Genomic DNA, 20,813 nt, shown 5'->3' on the forward strand with positions numbered 1-20,813 from the left:
TTTTTCTTCTGGTATACCCCAATGGGGAGAATTTAATTTACCCTTCACTATGATTGGATCACTGCTTGGAACTTGAATTCAATGCCACCCTCAGGTGCCCAGGTTCCTCTTGACACCAGATGTCTGGGCAGAGCCACTGTGGAGATTTGCAGGTGCCATGGAGTTCAGCCTTCTCCCCAAATAACACTTCATTTTTTTTTATTTGCTCAGCTGGTGACAGGAGTATTGGAAGGAGGATACAATTTCTTCTGTCAGGATACACACAGTGGAGGAGAGGCTGATATGAAGGTACCGTAATCAAGACTTGGAGCTGGTAATGTTTCAAATTGTCCACTTGAGTGTAAGTGGAGAGCAGAACAGTATTGATTATGCACATTTTCCTTAAACTATAAGCTTTTTTCTGCCTTTTGCAGTACAATGGATAGATAATGCACTGTCAGACATAATAGTTAATCTGTGATATATTTATAGTTGGTATTTTTGTGAGTAATTATGTGCAAATTTTCAAGTGTCCCCAGATCAAAAAATGAGAACCTGGTTTTGTGACTGTATCCAACCACTCTGTGTTGAGACTGCCCTTCTCTTTCTGAGATGTGGTGATGATTTCTTCTAGTCACACTTCTGACCTCTCCTTTACAGAAAGCACTGCAGCACCAGCTCTGGTTAAGTGTTTTCTTATTTCTCCCAGGACAGCCCAGGTGCACAGCAGTAGCCTCATGAAGCAGTCATTGTCATTCTGTTTTCAGCTGCAGCTGTAGATTTGTACCTTGATCTCTTATGGAGAAACCTGAGGCAGAAGTGTTACAGAAGATCCTAGCAGTGTCTTCAATCCAAGTAGTGCAGGACAGAATCTGGATTTTAATTACTTAGATAACATAAGAGTTGAAAGCCCCCACAATGTGCAGTGCTTCTAAAACTTGTTTCCTCCTTTCCAGATCATACGTGTCCTCTGGTGGTACTATTTCTCCAAACTCATTGAGTTCATGGACACCTTCTTTTTCATTTTGAGGAAAAACAATCATCAGATCACTGTTCTGCATGTCTACCACCATGCAACAATGCTGAACATCTGGTGGTTTGTTATGAACTGGGTGCCTTGTGGTCACTGTAAGTACTGGGTTATGGTGGGGGAACATCTGCAACACGGGCTTTGTTTTGATCGTCTTTTGATCAAACCAAACATCTCTGGTACCTTCAGCTGCAGGACTGGTTCTGTACTGTATTAAGCTGCTTTGCTGAATTGCAGCTATTGTAGACGGTTGCAGGAATTAAGCTGCCAGCATAGCCTCTAGGAAAGGAATGTTTGAAGAATTTGTGTGGCAGTGTAACATTTATCAGGTGCATTAGCCCAGGTCAGATACCCATCAACCTTGCTCTCTCTATTTTTGCTGTAGTTACAGACCCTCTGATGAAACAATACTCTTTTCCAAGTCAAGCCAGAAGCTTGTTTCAGCTGTAAAACAGCTAAAAGTGACTCTTGTCCTTGTATTTGTAAAGTTCAGTTGAGATATGACTTTCTTAATTTAATCTCATTTTACCACTGGCCATAACAAATGATTTCAATTAAAATCTTGTCCCCTGAGCACTAATGAACATGAGGAAATAAATTTTAAGTGGAAGATTTCCATGTGTCTCTTCTCTAAATCCTGCTAACCTTTGGCAATCTGTCTTTAATTCTTTACTCCCATTGCATTTAGCTGGCATCTAGTTTCCTAACTGCATTAGTCTGGCTTAGCTGTGGTTAGGATCTGTAGCTTATAGATACTGGCTTTTTTGAGCACTTCATTCAAGAGAAACCTTTTCAAACCCAATGGATGTGAGCCACTGGCAGTGCAGACCAAGAGGCTGCATTCCTCAGGAGTCTGCTCTCTGAGCCAAACAGCATAGAAACTGGTATTTGTTTTGTGTTGTCAGAACAACAGTGAGTAATACTGAGCTTATAAAAAGTCTGCATCTGGAAACATGCTCTCCTCCAAGGAAGTCAATCCGTGTTCGTACAGCAGTCAAAACTGCGTACAGAATCTATCTTGTGCTCATGTGATCTTGAAAACACTTTTGTGCTATTCCTAGTCATGTGTTTTTCTTCTTCCAAGCTTTATGTTCTGTTGTCAACTCTGTCATCATAGTTCTGTGCAGTTCAGTGTTAAGCTAGATGTTTCTTTACTGACTAAAGGTACTGTAAACAAGGACAAATAAAATAGCTAACTTGAAGTTTCTGAAGGTATCTACAGCTTTTGGTTATAAATGGCAAAATTGGCTCCTGCCTGGAAGGAAGTAAAATCAACCTAAAAGTAGATGGGTGAAGCTATTGATTGATTGGTATGTGAGCATTCCTCCTTTTTATCAGTTGCCTCAGTTCTCTTGAGAAACCATAATGTAGATGTGAAAAAAAGTAATTTGAGGAATCAAAACCAGAAGGCTGGTGTGAAGCACAAAGCTCCTAAGCAGCTCAGCTACTCCATTGGGTAGGCAGAATAAAAAACAGGGTAAAAAAAGAACCCTCTTGCTTTTCTTCTAAGAGAAATCATATTTTAAATAGTAACATTTTGAACTTGTTATTTTTGTAGGTTCCATGAAACAGCATGTTCCTTCCTGGTAATGCAGTGTACTTTATTTTTCCCTTGCCCTTTTTTTAGCTTACTTTGGTGCCACGCTGAACAGCTTTATCCATGTCCTCATGTACTCCTACTACGGACTGTCCGCTGTTCCAGCGATGCGTCCTTATCTGTGGTGGAAGAAGTACATCACTCAGGGGCAGCTGGTGAGTGATTTGCTCCTCAGTGCTTCAGCAGGCTCTTGTATTCAGCATAAGGTCCTCTTGTCTTTACCGAGTCAGGAAATGTTGGCAGGGGATAGAAGAAGAGAGAATGAGAACTAGTACCTTCTACATCTTGCAGAGCCTACATCACCTTAGAAATCCAGCTTCTGCATGTCTGTCTGCTCTGTTTTCAGGACAGTGGGGAACTGGGGACTGGGGCATGTACATGAATCAGTGCTGAGGTCTGTGGGATCTTTCTCCCCCCACCATGTTGTGTGGCTAGATGCATTTGGGAGTTGCAGTGCTGGGATTTCTGGGACTCAGTAGCCAGGGAAGAGGCTTTTCTTCCAAGCCCTCTTGAGCTAGCCTGCTCTTCCCTGTGCTTGGTTGGTCAAGCTGGGACAGACCAGAAACTGAGTGCAATGCTGTCCACAGCTAACAAGGGCCATTCTAGTCCTGCAGGACAATGCCTTTTCTGTCCTATTTTTGCATGCAGTTGCAAATGGTTTATTAAAAACTATTCAATATTTCTGCTCTCTTTCTGGTCTTTAAATGGGCAGATTTTTTCTCTTGTAATTCTGTGTTGGACTCCTTGTATCCGTTTGCATTGTTTCTAATGTGTATGGGGATGTAGCCTGACCACTGTGTGCTGGAGGTGATAAGAGCAGTGAAATTAAGTAATATAGCACATGCTGTAGTGATACTGCACAAGAACCAGGTTTCAATGTGTACAACATGTCAGAACCCCACAATGTGCATGAGTGTTTTCTCTTCCCTGTTTTGTAGTGGGGGAAACTGAAACCTAGAGATAAATTATTTTGTTATATTCTTCCCTTCCCCTGCCCCCCCCCACCCCCCCTTCTCAGAGCTGTGAATAGTTTTAATAACATTTGCTGGTGATGATTAATAACATTTACTGCCAGCAATTCACAGTGTTGATTCTCAACATGTTTTTTATAGCACTGTTCTTCCTGAAGGATGGCTAAGTATTGTAGCTGAGGGCTCATTATTTTCATAATGGGAGGCATGGGGGGGTTGCTTTGGTTTGAGGTTTGTTTCTGTTTTTCTTTCCAGATTTAGGCCCTATTCTTCATCCTGGTTGTTCAAGTGCTACAGAGTGCAGTGTCTCAGTGCTTGGGTTGCTCCCCTGGCTATTGTCATAGCTGCTTTCACTTCCTTGCCTGCCCTGCATGCATAGCTGCTAGGGCAGCAAAATAGCAGAGCAGAACAAACAGTCTTTCCCTTTTTAAATAAACATTCCCTAATCTGGTAGCCTTTATGTGAGGATGAATTTTGCCTAAGGCCCTCTGCATCACATAAGCCCAAACTCTGTTTTTCCAAAAGAGATAATTAAAGATAATTGGACGCTTATCCTCCTCCCTGGCTCCCCAACTTCCCTGCAGCCTTTACCCCAAAAATTCTTCCACTGGAACCATATGTCAGACAGTTCCTGTCTGTGGGAAGGGATTGCAGGGGTCTATGTGTAGACCAAGTGACCAAGGTCTTCTGCAGCTGAAGCAGTGAGATGTCGATCTACTCCATTAGGATGGTAAAGTCAAATCCCAGTGAACTCTGACTAGGAAGAAGGTTGTCTTTCTTCCTTGGGACATTTATGTATCAATTCTACATAAGTTACTCTAATGTTCTGAAATGGAAAAATATAAATAAACATGCTTAACAGGATACTACAGTCTGAATGTCTGCTAACTCAGGTTTACAGAGAAAACACTTGCCAAACGCACAATATTACATACTCTTTACTTGTTTTGGAAATAACTGTTGAGATTTTGGTCACTCATGGTTTTTTTCCTCCTTCCATTAATGTGCTCCATTTCTCTTATTTTTGTTTTCTCTCCCCAGATTCAGTTTGTCTTGACAATCTTCCAGACCAGCTGTGGTGTTGTTTGGCCATGTGCATTTCCTCAGGGGTGGCTGTATTTTCAGATTTCTTACATGATCTCTTTGATTATCCTCTTCACAAATTTCTATATTCAGGTAAAAGTAACATTCATCAACTCTTTCTAGCATTCTGCTGGCTGTATCTCACAGGAAAGCTGTTACAGAAAGATATGCTTGAAAGGACCTTTTGCTATCCTTCACTAACATGCATATATTCTTGAAGTACTACATTTGTTGATCTACCCTCTACTGTCAAATCTTCTGATGCTCTGTATCCATAATTCAGAATTGTTATTAATTTCAGTAAGCCAGAGTCATACAAAAAAAAAAAAACCAACACCTTACTGCAATTTTAATTGCAGGTAAGGGAGAGGAAGAGCTTTATGTAGGATAAAGCTTTCCAGTATGAAGTAAACCAGCAGCATGTGAACCTGTGAAGCACCCAAAGGAATTGTTCATTTCTGCTTTTCCAAGGGGAAATGCTTGGTTTTTGTCCAGGGAAACTTCCTGAACTCAGAACATGCAGAAATTTGGATTTTGTTTACTTCTAGAGGCATTTGTTTGTATTTTCATATGGAAAATTAGTGGGTTTAGTTGTGTTTCTGCAAATCTGATTTCATGTTTGAACAGATCCAGACTTGGTATGTATTATTCTGAGCAGCTAAGAAGTGGGCTCTGTACAAAGATGTACAACTACTGCTACAGAAAACCATGTACTACTGTCTGCAGAAAATCAAACTAACAGCCTGCTGCCCCCAAACAAGCAAACTCTAAGTTTCAAATGTCATTTAAGAGATTTGGGCATTTTGGTTCTGGTGAGAATGATTCCATGGGGGGGGGGGAACACAGCAGGCTTCCCTGTCTCTTCATCTGGTACTTCTTAAAATCAGTCCCATGGTTTCTATCACTTCCTACATAGGAGCATGCTAATTAAACATTGTAGTATATTCCAGATATTTCTTGATTTTCTTTGTCAGTTTTCCTCATATTTTAACTTTTAATTGTTTAAATTCCTTTCACACAGAAATTTGGGGAAGTGTGCTTTTGTCAGGCAGCTGAGCCCCTTTGAAAAAAATCAATGTACATTTTACTATCGGTAATTTTTTTAGACAGTCTCCCTGATCCTGTTTTTGATTCTTGTGTTAGCCAGTGGAAATTCGCATCACATTTCTATCTCTGAACTCCCCTCACTTTTACTGTTTACCTACCTCTTGTTCTGGCTTTGTTCCAGGTACTGTCACCTGCAGTGCCTCAAACCTCCTTCCTCACATGTCGTTATGAATATATTCTTATCCCACAGTCTGCTCATAAAATTGCTTCCCTTGTTTCTAATTTACTATTAGTATAACACTACCATCATCCTGCCAAGCCTTTTTCTTTTCAAGTGAACTACTCCTCTCACTGTGATGAATGAAAGGCATAGTATAGTCTCATACACAAAAAGTGGTAGAGCTTGTTAGACTCTTACCAGCGGCACAAGGTCTTTAAAAATGATGAATGCAAGTTTACTTTTGTGTTTCTAGAGTTACTGTGAGGAAGTGGTTATTTATAGCTAATTAAGCAAAACCATGTGTCTTTCCATGTATTCTAGACTTACAACAAGAAGGCATCCTCGAGGAGGAAAGAGTATCAGAACGGCTCCACGGCCATTGCAAACGGGTACACAAACAGCTTTTCTTCCCTTGAGAACAATGTGAAACAAAGGAAACAAAGGAAGGATTGAAGACCAAACTGAAAAACCATTTTGATAACCCCAACAACAAAATCATCTGATTGTAAGCACAATGAGAGTTGTGCACTAATACTCTAATGGCTACTGTAACTATTCCTGCCTAGAATAGTGTGATTTATGTAGGACTTAACCAGTGCAAACACCCTAGAAACCGTATACAGAACATAAAAGTAGGTTAAAGTTTAAAAATAATTCTGGGCTGTCACTGACCCTGCTATAGACTATGGAAGGGAGTATTATCATATTATCCGACACTGCTGTTGCCTTACTAGTCAATATGATAGGTGCTGAATTATGATTCACAATTTGAAAACACTGTAATCTAAACCTCCATTTTTTTAACTATAGATCATGCATGTGATTGTAGAGGTAATTTGTATGATGCTGGTTTCAGTAGATAAACACACATGCCTTAAATAAAAAAGCAGGGCCCAAAGCTTATTACTGGTTTAAAAATTAGGGTATGTTTCAACTCTTCAGTTGATTGACTTTTTATTAAAAAGTCATTTAGAAGAATCCATTGATCATTTTACTGTTCTGTATGTGATACACGATGCTACGTATCTCTTACTCGATACAGTGGAATTGGAAATGGCGCATTTAGTTTTGTATATTTGGCTTTAACTGACTCAACAGTCACAAAACAGATGGAAAAGTTATTTTACCTTTTTAATAGATCTTATTTTTTTATTTGAAGTGCGTCACTAACATAAAAGTAATTGGCGCTTACACAGTCGAGTAAGATTTAAATATTGTCTCTAAAGTTTAGAGCATATACAGGGTGGACCCATCTATTCTTTTTACTTTTTTTTTCTTTTTGTTTTTTTCTTTCTTATTTCTGAGAATTTTTAAATGCTAAATGAAGAGTGGTTTTTAATATGAAACTGGCAGATTCCAGTGTTATTACCATAGCCATATCCATATTTTAGGAGCTGCTGTTTAAGTCTGTGACATATCCAAAACCGTATTTAAAAGTGGAGCCAGAAAGATGCTTTTCTGATGGAATTGTCTGTATTTAAGTTGGCATCTGAACTGTTCTTCATGTAGCATACATTCACTTTCAAAATGTGCCTAACACAAAGATTTTTTTTTTTCCCCAAACACGCAAGTTTAAACAGTTTAAGTCATAGTTAATGTTTTTTAAATGTTACTGAAATGTGCTGGAAATGTCTGTTTCTGTAATGTGAGTTGTGTATATCACTGGTAATGTTTTGGCTTGTTATCTAAGGATTTGGTTTGATTGCTGGTAAAGAAGTTACTCCTTCTTGTAAAATGCTGTCTTGCACATATGAGGAGCCAGTTGCAAAGCCAGTATCTGTTTCTGGTATTCTGGCATCTGCCATGGTGGAGTCCATTAAGCTCTGAAAAACTGAATTGTGCGAGACATTCTGCTGGTCATTGCTCAAGTTTAACTATTTGGTTTTTTGATATTTATATAAATGCCAGTTTTAACACGTTTAATTGTTTTTAAATCTTTTTAAAAATTTTTGCACATCTCTTAAGGAATTAATAAGTTCTCTTACTAGCCTTTTGGGTTTTCATTCCTTGGTTTGAAGGAGACAGCGTCTGTTATGTTTACATTATCAAAGCTTGTGCGTGTGTCTTCATTTCTAGGTACTGGTTTGCAGAGTCTTTACATAGCTCAGTACAACAGCTATAATGTTCAAAATAGGCTGTCTAAATGTGCTAGAAATAAACTCTTGGCTCATCTGAATATACTTCATTGTTAATGTTTGACATGGTTTAATCATTAAAACACTTTTGATGATCTCTGCCCGAAGTCTGTGGGTTTGTACAGATTTAATGTATTGCCCCATCCTGTGTCAGGCCAAGGAGGAGCCACCATGATGGCAGAACAGCTGCAGATATTCCGGGACATTTAGTGTACCAGAGATTTGGCAACGATTTTCTTACAGAAATCTTTGGCAGTTACTGAACACTGTTCCCTTGCCTCGCTGTAGAAATACTGGTCTGTGTGATGGATTTAACTCCCGCTGGGATTACTGACTCACTGAATGCAGAGCAGCCCCAACAGCTTGAGATGATGAATGCCAGGAGCAAAGCTTAACGTGACTGAGAGGGGACTTCCTGCCTCAGCTATCCTGTCTATAAAATGGGGATAATACCTCTCTCCAGAATGGGAGCATTTCTGCAATTTCCTTATGGCTCTCCTTGCCCTTAGGTGATTGTTTTGGAACCCTCTCTGATTGGAATGTTTCATCAGTACTTTGCAATAACCCCAGATAGGTTGGTGATGGACTTAAGTAGCTGTCTGTCTTTTCCCTTGCAGGCTTTTAACACAAAAAAAACCCAAAAAAACAAACAAAAAAACCAAACAAAAAAAAAAAAAACCCAAAAAAAAAACAACCAAAAAAAAACCCCCAAAAAAATATAGACAAGGGAAATGGGTTTACACTTCATGTAAGGCTCAAAGGTTTCATGCTGTGTTGGTCTCCTGTGGGAGGATGCTCTGAATGCCTGAGGTGGTTCTGAAGACAGTTTCCTCTCCTTTACATGCCAGTTCAACTATGAAATTGTGTGTGTTTCTAAGCAAGGCTCAGTAAGATGCAGTTCCTTGGATGTTAAGGCAAATCTCCAGGAAGTACCTAGAAGGCAGAAGCCACAGCACCAATCTGGCCCTCCCTGTATGAGCCAGCAGAGATGGGGCTGCTGCATTGCAAATCTTGCCTTCAAGGTTAATGCCACGTGGTGACAAAACCCAGTGACTTTGTCCAAAGCTGGCAGGAGATGTGACCTTGGGAATATCAGCACTGTCTACACCTGTGTGGCAAAAACTGGCTCCTGGATCCTCTTCTACAGTCTCAGCAGCAGCTGAAAAGTGTCTGACAGCTGGATGGGTTAGATCAGGTATCATCTTGCCATAAGTAATGGACCAAGGCACGAGCTTTGGGTCTGCCCACCTGGCTCAGCTTCCACTGCATCACCTGACCTGGGGCAAGTAACAGCCCCATTTTTGGGTTGCCTTAATTCCCTGATCACGTGTAGTTTTCCTAATAGCTGGGATTGGTGCCTGGGACTGTGAGAGAGTCCTCAGAAAGGACTTTTTGCATTTTAAAAGCAGGAGAGTTGAAAAAAGATGAACTGCTGCTAACAGGATGGAGAGGTTTCATGTAAAGGTGGCTGAGGAGAATGAGACAGTTATTTGCAGAATGACCAAGCTACAAACCATTAAGTTAAGATCTTGTGCAGTTCCTGTGCTGACCAAATCCCTCCCTTCACTCAAGCTCTACAGCCTCAGTGATGAAGTGTTAAGCTTTTGTTCAGCTGTGAATGGGATAGGTAAGCTCAAATGCCAGAAAGCAGCTTTTTTTAGGGTGATCCTCCTGCAAAGACATTGAGTGTTGTGTCATGGATGTGCAACCAATCCGTGGGACTGTGATCACTCAGGAACGGGGATTCTTGAGTTGGCAGGGAGAGAAAAAACAGAACAATTCTGGAAATCTTTGTGGTTGATTGTGTATTTTACTTGATGCAGGAGAGATACTAAATAAGTGCTGGAGCTTATGATAGGACTTACATCCCCAAAACTGGGGTAACAAAAGCCCCAAACCTCATAGAGAGCTGTTCTGGGGGTTGCCTCTGCCTTTGATATTCGGTAGCTATCTTGAGTTTAAGTTGATAAAATGTGTGTTTCTTGTATGAGACTGGAATGTATGTTGTTAAAACATATGCATTATTCAAAAAAAAGAGATGTAAAATGGATGCTAAAGAGCAGTATAAATAAAATCGGAGGCCAGATTACCTGAACTGTGTGGGTTCTGCAGGGAATCCCTTTGAGGCAGTGCAGGGAATGATGAAATACAGAATCTGTTACAGAAATGCTGCTCCAAGTTGTATTGGTACAGAGGATTAACTTAAATTGTCACTGTCATCCTCTTGCCAAGAATTACTGCACCAACAAAACTGATTAGTTGTGATCATTAGGATGTTTCACAAACTGATATATAAAGCAAATTTTATAGATACTGTATTTTCTATAGGAGGAATGTAAAAAGTCTCTGGTAGATGGTAGATTTGATAGTCTGATTTCAGTATGATGACAGGTTTCAGAATAAATGGGAAGAATGAGTACAAGAAATTAAAAAGAAAATGGGAGAAAATGTAACCATGCTTTTCTAGAAGTAATCACATCTTATTAGCCCATATTGATTTTTAATAAAAAAATACTGTGTAGACATAGGAAATACATCTTCCATCCCTCTGGAATAGGTAGTTTTTTTAATCTTGGAAATTATGTGAACTAGAGGGTGTGGTGACCAGCAACAGGATCCATGGATAAGCAAGGTCAAACTGATGAGCAGATGGTTTGTCTCAATGCTTTCAGCCAGAATGGAGCCCATTAATAATGTTTTAGGAGAAATCCTGCTATAAAAACCAGGATTAATTGCAACAATGTTTGGAGATGACAGCATCAGAAAGTACTGTCAGTGCCAGGAAATATTACATCTCCTACAGCAACTACCTTGATGGCTGGAGTAAAAAACGGGATTACTGTAAATCCCCCTTAGGCACCAGTAACAGAATTTCAGCTGTTTCCTTTTGTATTTGGACATGACTGAAGAGGAGAGAAGGAAGATACATTGCAAATCATCTCTTCAACAACTTAAAGCTGCTACTGTGGGGAAAAAAAAATAGAGGGGAAAAAAGGGGAAAAAAATCTCTTAGTTGCTAATTGGTCCATTTTTAGTAGGAGGAATGTGCTAGTGCAGGAGGAGGAGGCTCTGGCAGGACTTCTTTTGGTGAATACATCAGCTCTCGAGGAAACTCATTTTAAAAGATCTACTGTATGGAAGAGTTACTGGGATGGTCAGAGAAATGGAGAAGTTCTGCAAAACAGATGTTTAACAGGAACATTGTTCAGAAGGAATGTAACCTCAGCCAACACAGGCAGGACATCAGTAGATTCAAATTTTCATGAAGGAAAATGAGCTATTTTAAGTGTATGACACAAATCAAATGAGTATAAGCTACCCAAGAGTCTTCCTAGCCTAGAAATAGGGAGAGTGCCTTTTTTTAGTGGAATATGGCTCTGGAGCATTTTTCTCATAAGAGTAGCATGAAGGTCTGGAGGATTGCTTGAAGATGAGTCACTGACCACTTCTAAAGCTGGTAAGACCAGGGATGGGACCCCCTGGTGTGCTGCTCTGCATTCCAGGAAAAAGCAGCTGTGGTGCCTCTGTGAAGTAAGAAAAGGCAAAACAGAGAGAGGACTGAGGACAGAAGTGTGAGAAACAGCCCTGCAGACAGCAAGGTGAGAGGAAGGAGGGGGAGGAGGTAATGCTGGAGCAGATTCCCCTGCAGCCTATGGCAGAGCAGGTATCTGCACTGCAGCCCATGGGGGACCATGTGATGGTGCAGGGGGACATTTCCTGAAGGAACGACAGCCTGCGGAGAGCCCATGCTGCAAATTTTTCCTGAGGGACTCAGCACATGGGAAAGGCCCACACTGGAAAATTAGTAGGAAGGAGGAGGGAGGAGCTGCTATGGACTTACCACAACCACCCCCATGCTACTTGGAGCATGGAGGAGGTAGAGGAGGGGAATGAAGGAGTGAAACAGCTTTGGAAGAAGGGGGTAAGGAGTAGGTGTTTTAGGTTTTGTCTTTGTGTCTCACCATTCAGCTCTATTTTGATTGGAAATAAATACAGTTATTTTCCCCAGAATCCATTTGGGCTATGACAATTATTGCTGAGTCACCTTTCTGTCTTTATCTCAAATCTCAATCTTTTCATCTTATTTCCGCCCCCAATCCTGTTGAGAAGGGGGAGAGAGCAGCTGGGTAGGTGTCTGGCAGGTGGCCAAGGTCACCCCACACCACATGGACACTTTGTCTTCTCACAAATCAGCAGGTCAGGCAGAAGGCAGCTTCCTAGATCAGAAAGAAGATCTGCCAAAGGCCACGAGGTATCGGGCACCAGAAAGCCTGAAGGGCCATGGTGGTACAGTTGGAAGTCTTGTAGTCTGGGAAAACATGCTCCCTAGAGTGAACCAACTGCTTTGTTTTGGTTTTGAGTTTTTAAATTTTTTTTTCTTGTTTTTTCCAGATCTAGCGCATGTTTAAGCAACACCTTTTTCCAGGAATCTGACCCATAATTCTTGGAAAGTTTTTAAAGGCCATGTAGGAACCTCCTGTTTGCTGACAGAAGGTACTGCAGTGGCATGATGTGTGAAGGAAGCCTGCGTTTGGAAGAAAGGTCCTGAATTCACTCATGAGAGGAATTGCCTCACACCCTTCAGAGGCAGCTGGAGCTCCAGCTCAAACGGGGATGGTCCAGCCATGTGACAAAAAGAAATGCCAAACTACTCATTGTCGCATTTCATTAGGCAGCAGGTGAAACTTCAAGTGGACTGAATCTGTTGATATAAAAATGCAATCCCATAGAGTTGTTTACACCTGGGCATTTGCTGCTCCTGCTCTGGTGTAATAGGGAATGCACAACCTCTGTGGCACAATTGCACTTCTACTGCCTGAAACTTGCCTGAGTGCATATTCACAGCCTTTCCACTAGGATTAGCAGCACCAGAGGTAATTTTATGTGGTGATAAACTATTTGGTAAAAATACTTACAGTGACATGAAGTGAATTTTTTTCCACATATACTGAAGCAAGGTATTGTGATATTTGTGTAATTGATTAGACATATGGCGTCTCATCCCATTTAGCAAGCAGGAAGCATGTCTTTATCAGCTGTTCTGTCTGCTGCTGGAAGCCAAATGTTTACTAATTCAAATACTACTAATTCAGTTTTACCAGCTGTTGTAGAAAATCAGAATCTCAGCTCACCTACCAGACATAGGAACTTTATGAAAATAATTTAAAAAAAATAAATCTGTAGCCTTGTAGTTATCTAAGTGCCTTTCTTCCTTTAAAATCAATGGCATCTCAGTGCTTCAGTGCCTTTCTAAGTATAACACCTTTCTGTATATTTAGAAAGGATCGCCTCTCTGAAAGATCTTCTGTTAATTTATGAAGTTACTTTGTTTTCCACAGCACTTGGGGTTGGAAGGGAGTGTGAGACCAGCTCTTGGTGTGCTGGGCTATTAGGGAGTTGGGACATCTTGGATGCAAATACGCTTTTGCTCAGTAGAATAGTGATGAGTTTGTGAGAAAGACCAGGAAATACATCCCATGCATATAGATGGCATAACTATTATCATCTATCTATTATTAGCTGTGTTTCCTTTTAAAATTGTTTGCACAGATTTTTTCAAATCATCATGAAAAAGACTCTTCTGTTCTCAGAAGTTTAAATAATAAGGTAAGAAGTAGTCTTTACATCTGACTGGTTTCCATGCTAAGTAGATGTGAAGAATTGCTGCCCAGTTCTACTGTTACAAAGCTGTACAAGTAGATTTTTAAATGAGTGAGAACTCCTGAAACCAGACCAGGCAATTTGGTGGTGGATGCTCTGCTTGGTTTCCTGGTATTTTTGCAATGTGTATTATTTGCCAAAAGTTTCCTTGCAATATAGGAAAATAGGAATAATTAACAACTAACTTTCTCCTGGTCAGAAAGGAGCAACCTACAAGGTTTCAGAAACCTCCAAAACTATGGGGCCAACTACCTGGCTCCATCCATCCACAGCACTTAAAAATTATAGTCAATGTGAGATTTTACTTTAAGTAAAAGTAAAAAAGTCCCCAAAACAACTAGACCCACCCCCATCTGGTTACACAACCAAACCCTATCCATCTCACTTTGCCAGAATAATACCAAAACTAAACAAACAAAAAACGCAAACAACTATGTTCGGTTTTGTCTTCTGGCCTCAAAATTGGAGACAGCAGATCTAAGCAGCTTCTGCAGGGTTGTTCTGTCTTTTATACTGGTGATTTTAAGGAGGTTCAAGAATGGTATAACCAAGCACTGGGGTTTTAAGCCTAATCCTCCAGTAGTCAGGTCTAGTTAAACCCAGGGCTGATGTCAGCCTGGCCGGCTGAGAGGGGGAAGTGGAGGGGGTGGCAGCGAGCCCCGGTGAGTACGGGAGCATGGGAGCATCCAGGGCCAGGAGCGGGGTGTGGGGGATGCCGGGGGCTGCCATCCCGGGGGATGCGCTGTGAGCCGATGCCCTCTTCTGGCGGCACCTCTGGGGGGACAGCTGGGGACACGTTGCTGCTCCTGCACCCTGGAACCAGGAGAATTTCATAGGAAGATGCAGCTGACATCAGTGACAAATATGCTAGCATTTAGTACAGGTAAAGATGACAGATCAGTATTTATACAGAGACAGAGATTTCACAGGCAGAGACTTTTTCCTTGCAATTGCATTGTAGAGTGTGTGTTCTTTGAAAACCATGTTTAGCCCCTTCTTGAAAGAGGAGGACTGGGCAGAGAGGTAAAAGTTAGACAAACAGAGCTCCTGACCTGTATTGGAAACATCTGCACAGTAGCTCCTGGTAGTAGTACAGATGATCAAAGTATAATTGCTTTTGAATACCATATGCAAGAATAAACCACTATGTTGTCTTTTATTTCACTGTTGCAAAGACTTTGTAATCAAGAGCATTTCCTAGTGTGGGAATAGGGGGGTCATAAAGGGAGAGGAGATTAAAAGCAAGCATATCCTACATAATGGCTTTTATGATGCACCTGACCTTGATTGCACAAATAACCTTGGGAACTTTGGCTTTCATGGAAAAGCAGGAACTGTTTTGAATTATCAGAATACTGATACCCAGGAATATTTCAGAACATTTTATAGGTAGAGGTGAATTTATGCATTTAGGCAGGGAAGGAAAAAAAGAACAAATTCATTAAACTCAGCCCAAATCTCAAATCAAATGTATTTTCTCATTAAAGCTTAGCCTGTAATGGTTATTAACATAGTACATCACCAGCTGTCCAGCACATACAAGTGATTGGTATTTATTTAATAGCATTCAGTATTTATCATGCTTTATAGTAGATAAATTTAGGTGACAAAACCCCAAAATATCTGGCCTTGTAGGAAGACCATGAAGGGTGGTGATAGGACAGCAGCTCCCCTGCATTATTGAAGACAGGATCCTTCCTGCTCTGACACCTCAGTTACAGGAGGCTAGTTTGGAAAAAAAGAGGAAACAGTTCAAAGGAAAACATACAGCAAGCAGAAAACACACAAAATGCCAGGGGAAAAAAGCTAATGGGGAAGAGAGGCTCTAATAGGCAAGAAAGAAGGATGCCCTCATGGCAGTTTTGAGAAGAGGGACAGGAAGAGAAACTGGAGAATATGAACTGAATTGCTCTCATTTTCAGCAAGGCAAGGGAGATTGTGCACAGCTGAGAATGTGACACCAGATCTGTTTTCTGACTGGCTGCAGTTACTGTCTCTCTCAGCAGTAGGTGTTTGATGAACATCCAAAACCATCCCTGCTCTCTGCAGAGCAGCCACAGCTCCACTCAATACAAGAGTAGGTTTCCCTCAAGCAGCATTAAGAAATGTGTTCCCTGTCTTTACTCCTTTCTTCTTCGGCCTTATGTCGGAAGACCACGGTCCCCATTCATGGATTTGCTTCTCATGACCTCAGTCTGGGTCTAATGATTGCCAGGTCTGCTGGCCACCACACTGAGCCTCCTCCTCTCACCTGCACAGAAACCTGGGGCTGCACTTCCACCGCACGTGGGGATGTTGCTGTTTGCCACAAGCATCTTCTGGACTAGGCTACCTGGTCATGTTTTGTTTAGTGGGAGCTCCTCTGCATTTCATAACCCTTGTCTCCAGTCCTGTTGGCTCTTGTGGAGCAGAATCATTTAAAGTATCTGTAGAGGGAGAAATAGGTTGACATCGGAGAAGCACGAATAGCATCCCAATACTGGTGTTGAAACAAGTGTCACAGATCTTTGTGGCCATGTTAACCCTTGATGCCTCTAACAGTGCAGGTTTGTGGGTTGTGTGGGAACACCTCTCTCCTGGCACCTGGCCTCTGTCCTGGGTAATGGGAGCTCAGTAAAAGCTGAGACCAATCCTGCAGGAAAATCAAAATGCAGTGCAGTATGGAAGCAGGGGAAGAGGTAGGAAAACGGCTACTGGGCTTCCTCCTCCCCTCATTCCCTCTGATCTTCCCAGACCCATCCTGAGCACTATGCTGTGCTGGATTATTCCCTGAGGAAGTGAAGATGGCCAGTGCCTGGGAGTGAGTTTTCAGTCTCACTGATGCTCCTGCAGTAACATACTGTCCCTTAAATGCTCTTACTGCATTGGTCTGACAACTTCCCTGGGAACCCTCCCTCAGGGAATATCACATCCATTGCCTGAACACCAGGTGTCACCAAGGCACTGAGGTAACATTTCCTCGCTTTTTTTTATTTCAGATGGCATTTTTCAGTTATTTTGTTGAAAATATCGTGGGTTTTTTTTATTTCAGATGGCATTTTTCAGTTATTTTGTTGAAAATATCGTGGTTTTTTCGCTATGGAAAAAATACATGTCTCCATTTCTGTCAAAGTGATTTACAGAAAAACACAACACAAAAATACTCTCCCATAAGCATAATGAAACATAAATTAAAAGAGAACACACAGCCTACAGTGTCCAGAAGTCTGCTTGATGTTTGTCATACTAAAGCAGCCATCTGTGAAAGCAAGCCTTGTCCCAGAAGCTGCTGAAAGAGCAATTCACTTCAGTGGAGCAACTTTTTCTCAGAATAATGATCAGAAATATATTTACGATTGGATGAGAAGTGCACTTTTGTTGCAGAATTGTAATAACTTTTCTGACTGTTGAGATGCAGGATCCTCTCAAGGGAAAGGTTATACATTAATCATTCATGGTATAACATGAAGAAACCAGGTCATAAAGGAGACTGAACAAGTTCTAAATATAATCTGGTTGAGAAATGAAGAAGTCTGCAAGATGCAAAATTAGAGGACACTCTGACTTGACTCTTTTGTCCTTTGAAACTGAAGATCCCAGATCAAATCCTTACTGGGTCTTTAGGAGTATAAGAACTGAATACGTAAAGGTAGCATCCCAGGTTTAACTTATAATTGAATGAGGCTGAGTACCCTGCCCACCAATGTTCAGTAAGGGGGACCTTTTTTACTAACTTCACTGGGCTTTTAGGCAATTTGAGATATTTGGAAGTGGCTTGTCTATACCTAAGATGACTGAAGTCTTCCAATTGTCCTCACTTTTTGAGACTGCCTATGGGCCAAGCACCTGTGTTTCTGAGTCCTCTGTCTGCCAGAGAGCACTAAGATTCAGGGAGCTGCAGAGTAAAGATGGGGATACCTCACTGCAGTTCTCAGCTGCCTGAGGTTGATAAGGAGGAGGATGGGCAGAGTCTTCTTGGCAGGGCACAGAAGATGACCAAGAGGTGCAAATGAAAGGACAAATGCATAAGTTGCAGCAAAGGAAATTCAGATTAAATGTATGGAAAAAATCCTTCAGAATGAGAGCAAGTCAAAGAATGGCACAGGCTTTCCAGGGAGGCTGACTTCCATCCTTGGAGATGTTCAAACTGGCCAGGCCCTGAGCATCCTACTATAACTTTGAAATTAGCCTTGCTATAAGGTAGGTGCTATCCAGAGGCACCCTTTATCCCAAATTATTCTGTGATTGTGTCAGTGCAGAGAGACAGAGACAGACATCTGAGATCTAGTTTACAGGGAGAAAGCAAGTGTGATAAATTCACTACTCTGAAAAAGTGGAAATGGAGTGCCTTGGACTCAGCCCAAGCCAAGCATGTCTGAATAGGAGTGGCTGGAGTGGAGGGCTGGTGACAGTTTTGTAGCATATGAACTCTGAGAGTGACTGAGAGAGAGCTTGGTTTCTAACCAGCACTACTGAACTACTCGTTAGTGTAATCCAGTGGTACTTATTTGTTCCTCTCTCCTACAAGGATTCAGACAAATAGAGGAACAAGCCTTAAAGAAAGGCAAGTTATAAAGATAAAAGAGACAACAAAGCTGGAAGAGAAGTGTGTTGCACACTTGGGGATAAGGAGAGAAAGTATCCCCAAGGGCTTGCGGGAAGATATTTTCTGAAATTCGTTTCACCAAGGGAACAGCCTGCTATCTCCTACTGAGGGAAATAAAGGTATTTATCAAAGATATGTTGGTCTTCTTCATCAATGTTCTCTTGAATTGCGTCAGGGTGATGGTGCTGCTCTTTGTGACAGAATCGTGGCTACTGGGACCTGTATTTCCCTCTGTTACTGATTACATGGTGTGCTAAACCATGCATGTCAACGACTCTTACACTGGCAAGCCTCTCAATGTCCTGACTGTCAATACTTGTTGTCTCCAGGCTTTAAGTGGTGCGGAAGACAGCTTTGTTCCTGCCCTGGGACACTTTGTTCTCCTGCTCTGCCAGAGCCCCGTGGGAACATCATTGCTGACTCCTTCCTGTAATTGCCTACACGTGGCAAAGTCAAAGACTCCCAAGATTAGGGGGCCCAAATCATGTTTGGTGGGGGTTTGCCTTCTTTTTTTTTCTTCCTCTTTTTTGGTCTGTGTTCTCATTCCGTCCACAATAAAATACACAGATCTCTATCAGTTTAATACTGTTAGGAAAGCAAAAGCACAGGAAGGAGGACAAAGAGAAGAGAAGGGCCAGCGGAGGGGGCAGGTTGGGTGCGGTTCACGTTCACCCATGAGCACAGGGCTTGCAGTGACTCACTGATACGGCAACGCGGAGGCACGGGGAGCCTCTCCAACATTTCCAGCTAGTAAGATCATTTATTGTAGTGAAATGATTCAGTGACCTTAAGAAGCAGCCAGAGGCTTTCTCTGGAGACTGCTGGAGAAGCAAAGTAATCCAATAGATGGGAAACTGCACTGAATAATTTTTTTTCTTGGTCTTGTTAATGATCTCAGCATGCACAGGTCATTTCAGCACTCTGAAAATAGTTGGCGAGTTGTTCCTGAGATTTTCCAGTCATTTTAGGGCTGATACTCAGTTACCACTGAAGATTAAAAGAGATATTTTAGTTTTGTACTGTTAACTTCCCAAGGTGATTTTTGAGATCTTTAGTAACATAGGTATCCATCTCTTACTTATTGAGATCACTACAGAGCACTTTCCTCTGACAAAAAAAAAAAAAAAAAACAAAAACAAACAAACAAACAAAAAAACACCCCCAAAAAACCCCCCAAAAAACCCACAAACCACCCTAAGGCAAAACTGGAAAACCACTGTGAATTTGGGCACCAACTGCACACAGCTTGGAGCAGAAAGAAGCAATTCAGACAAGCAGTGGGTTTAGGTGACTTTTGAAGTTTGTTACTCCCAACTTTAAAATTCTGGAACATTTTTTAAATTTCATGCAGCTGTGCTAAATATGAAGGCACAGCACATGAAATAGGAGCCAGTAACATCCAGGGCAAGCAGTCAGTGTCCGTCCAGAGAACAATTTCTGCACCTCATACATGTCCCTTTCAAACCTGTGCTTAGGAATGGTTGCCTACAGTTCCCACATGATTCAAATGGGAATTTGCCCTTTGAGCAGCTCAGGTGACATGGTGATTCCTGGAGTTACGCTGGAGTACCTGCAGCATTGTGGTGATGGTTCTCTGTTCCATCTCTGTAGAAATTGCTGATTTCTCAATACCCTAAATGTCAGGCCAAGTCTTCTGCTGTCTGTAGACTACAGCAAAGCTCTGGTTTCATACCAATGAAGAGCCAGTACCAGGAAACAAATGCAGGAAAATTGATATGGGCAGCTGACTGCCCCACAGCATTTTACCTGGGGATACTTTGGGGCTGTTCAGCAAAGGAAGGGTTTGAAGGTGGCTGGAAGTCTCTTCACCTTGTGAACTATTTCCATAGTTTGTCAAAGACAGGGACAGAAAACGGACAGGAACAATGTGTAAGAGCATGTTGTGCATCCTGCACCTGCACAAAGCCCTTTCCCATCTTGTCCTCTGTCTTCCCTCTGTGTTTCATTACATGGTGGGTATGATACCAACAATAGATGTTTATCCCAAATCCAGCCATTTATTTTATTATTTTCCCTAAGAAGTTGTTTGCACCGACTGAGATGACTGATTCAACATTCTTTTTCTCCTTTTGAAGAGTTTGCTGAATGAGAGTGAAAGAGGCAGTTTTAACCTTGCGTTCTAAGTAGTTTCATGTTTCTACTTTTACTTCTGCTGTTATGTGACTAATAGATGTTGTAATGGTTGCTGTAGTCATGGCTGAAAAGTCCTTTTGCACAAGCTATTTGTATATAGATAAATGAATTTTATGGCTTAAAAAAAAAAAAAAAGCCTTGATGAGTTTAGCTATTGCTGTCAGCAGCAGTCTCCACCTCTGGGATGGTCACTCATTAAAGTGATACTCAATCCTCACTTTTCCGTATGTGCCTCAGAGAAGCTACACAACCAAGTTTTAATGCCAGTAGCCAGTATTGCCCCTTTTCTTGATGTTGCTTTTCTCTATTTTCCTGTACAAAATCTTGTAGGGATTAATTTCTGTGATTTGA

The 20,813-nt window shown here is 41.4% G+C and overlaps 1 protein-coding gene across 1 annotated transcript in view; it reads left to right on the forward strand.

Annotated features, from left to right (window-relative positions):
- ELOVL5 (ELOVL fatty acid elongase 5) overlaps positions 1–8,157 on the forward strand; it is a 39,599-nt gene extending 31,442 nt beyond the window's left edge. Inside the window, exons 4-8 of the mRNA XM_066179774.1 lie at positions 211–288; positions 936–1,107; positions 2,637–2,761; positions 4,619–4,753; positions 6,249–8,157. Of these exons, the coding sequence (XP_066035871.1) occupies positions 211–288; positions 936–1,107; positions 2,637–2,761; positions 4,619–4,753; positions 6,249–6,380 (642 nt within the window). The 3' untranslated portion in view covers positions 6,381–8,157. The remainder of the gene's footprint in view (positions 1–210; positions 289–935; positions 1,108–2,636; positions 2,762–4,618; positions 4,754–6,248) is intronic.
- Positions 8,158–20,813: the final 12,656 nt, after the last annotated feature.

Source organism: Chamaea fasciata, unplaced genomic scaffold, assembly GCF_029207755.1.
Source record: "Chamaea fasciata isolate MVZ Bird 193981 ecotype frontalis unplaced genomic scaffold, bChaFas1.0.hap1 SCAF_3, whole genome shotgun sequence".
Classification (NCBI taxonomy): Eukaryota; Metazoa; Chordata; class Aves; order Passeriformes; family Sylviidae; genus Chamaea; species Chamaea fasciata.